Source organism: Engraulis encrasicolus, chromosome 3 (assembly GCF_034702125.1).
Source record: "Engraulis encrasicolus isolate BLACKSEA-1 chromosome 3, IST_EnEncr_1.0, whole genome shotgun sequence".
Classification (NCBI taxonomy): Eukaryota; Metazoa; Chordata; class Actinopteri; order Clupeiformes; family Engraulidae; genus Engraulis; species Engraulis encrasicolus.
The window spans coordinates 11,993,549-11,996,048 of NC_085859.1; the positions used below are offsets into that span (position 1 = coordinate 11,993,549).

General features: G+C 49.1%; 1 protein-coding gene across 1 annotated transcript in view; it reads left to right on the plus strand.

The window, feature by feature from the left end:
* Positions 1 to 2,500, plus strand: part of cfap251 (cilia and flagella associated protein 251) — a 29,307-nt gene that overhangs the window by 18,553 nt on the left and 8,254 nt on the right. Inside the window, exons 15-17 of the mRNA XM_063194765.1 lie at positions 657 to 842; positions 1,122 to 1,306; positions 1,886 to 2,000. Coding sequence (XP_063050835.1) covers positions 657 to 842; positions 1,122 to 1,306; positions 1,886 to 2,000 — 486 coding nt within the window. The remainder of the gene's footprint in view (positions 1 to 656; positions 843 to 1,121; positions 1,307 to 1,885; positions 2,001 to 2,500) is intronic.

Below are 2,500 nucleotides of genomic sequence, written 5' to 3' on the forward strand. Positions count from 1 at the left end.
TGAACAGCCACCGAATATGTTGTCTTCAACCCACAGACACATGCCACACGCCATGGCTTGTTCGAAAGCCCAAAAACTCAGCTGTCTGTATATTTTTACGGTTTGTTTCATTCCGAAGTTATTCCACTTTAAGCGAGCACTGGTTTAGGTAAAAATTGCGTTTTTCAACATTCGAACTGAGATAAAGCCTTTTTTGTCACGGGTGCGCTCTGACTCTCCGAGTTTAAATTGCGTCACACAGCGAGAGCATATCAGATGGCAAGAGTCAGGTAATGAATGTGAGGCATACAATGTATGGTGAGCACTGAGCGTAGCTGGTCACCTTTGTGACTGTCAAGTTGTGTCAGATTTATTTTCCTCAGTTTTTTCCCCAACTTGAAAGAGGTTTAAGTTTAACCCCTTAAGACACGGCATTATAAATTAGCTGTTACCAGAATGGGAATGACCAAGTTGTAATGTATTACTAAAGGCCCTGTGCACTGTCATAGTAGTGTAGTACTATAGTAGTTAACTTTCAAAGTCTATTACAGCGTGCCACAGGAGGTACGGCGTGCATTAAGGGGCTACATGAATACCACAAATAAATCAAGCAATCACTGCCAGCATCTAGTCCAGTGCGCGCATTGACATTCTCTTCTCTCTTCTTTCTTTTGAAGGAGAAGAAGGAGCAGGGTCAGCAGCAGGGCCAGGGCCAGGGCCAGGGGCAGGGGCAGGTGACTGAGCGCTGGGCGTACCTGGGCCGCCACCACTCCCACTACCTGCCCATCCAGGAACTGCTCTTCGGACAGCAGCTGGACACGGGCCTGCCCCGCCTGCTCTCCCTCGGACAGGACCGCAGGCTGGTCAGTGTGTGTGTGTCTGCATGTGCGTGTGTGTTCAGATGGAGTATGACCTCTTGGCTAGCGGTGGCGATCGTCTGGTGCTCCTCAGTGCTGGGCGTTTAGAACAGAGCAACTGATAACACTATCGATGCGTGTCTGCATGTGCGTGCCTGCGTGTGTGTCTGCATGTGTGTATGTGCGTGCGTGTCTGCATGTGCGTGCGTGTCTGCATGTGTGTATGTGCGTGCGTGTCTGCATGTGTGCATGTGCGTGCGTGTCTGCGTGTGTGTGTGTGTTCAGATGGAGTATGACCTCTTGGCTAGCGGTGGCGATCGTCTGGTGCTGCTCAGTGCGGAGCGTGTGGAGCAGAGCGGGGTGCCCACCTGCATGGCCTGGTACCCGCCCCTCACCACCGAGAGCTTCCTGCTCACCGCAGCCGACACACACAAGATGAAACTCTACAACGCCACCACCAAGATGTGCAGGTGACACACACACACACGCACACACACACACATCAGACACACACACATGCACACACACATACACACACACACACACACACTGACCGCATTAGACACACCAAGATATGCAGGTGACAGGCACACACTGGCCACATCAGACACAAGATGTGCAGGTGACACACACACACACGCACACACATACACATCAGACACACACACACAGACCACATCAGACACACAGAAGATGAAACTCTACAACGCCACCACCAATATGTGCAGGTGACACACACACACTGACAGCATCACACACACACACACATAATGACCACATCAGACACACACATACACACACACACACACACACACACACACACACACACACACACACACACACACACACACACACACACACACACACACGAGCCAGATTCTATGACATAATGCGTTTGTGTGTGTACTCTACCTAAACCTGTGCTAATGTACTTAAAAACAAAACCTATCCCTACTTAGCATATGCAGTTGTCAGTTTGGTTAAAAAGTGTCTGCCAAATGCAATGTAATGTAATGTAATGTAATGTAATGTAATATTCCCCACCACAGGAAGACACTGTTGGGGCCCTGCTTTGGCTCCCCCCTGAGGAAGATGATGTTACTGCCCAAGAACAGCGACGGGGACCCCAAAGCCCGATACATGGCCTACATCACCACAGACAAGGTTAGCATGGCAGATAAGATAAGATATGATGAGATGAGATGACATGAGATGAGATGAGGTAAGATAAAAAATGTAATTGTCCGTAGCACATGAAAATTATCTTTAAATTGTATTACGTAAGATAAGGAAGACTCAGGCTGAGGAAGGGCCGTGGTGGCCCGAAACGTCACAAAATGAAAAGGATTAAATGGGAACTCATTGGTGTGCGGGTCTTCCTCGCCCTACAGTACATGAACTTTACATTTTGACCCTGCACCCGGCAGAAAGAAATTGGATGTGTGTGAGGTCAGACTGGATTAGCATGGTGTATTACCACCGCATGGTCCCATTGTGCAGACTAGTGAGTTGCATTGTCTTGTTCTGTCTGTGTGTCTGTCTGTTGACTAGAGCTTGCCTCTGGACTGGAACCCCCCACGCTGCAATCACTTTGTCCCTACTTCTTTCTCTCTCTCTCTCTCTCTCTCTCTCTCTCTCTCTCTCTCTCTCTCTCTCTCGCTCCC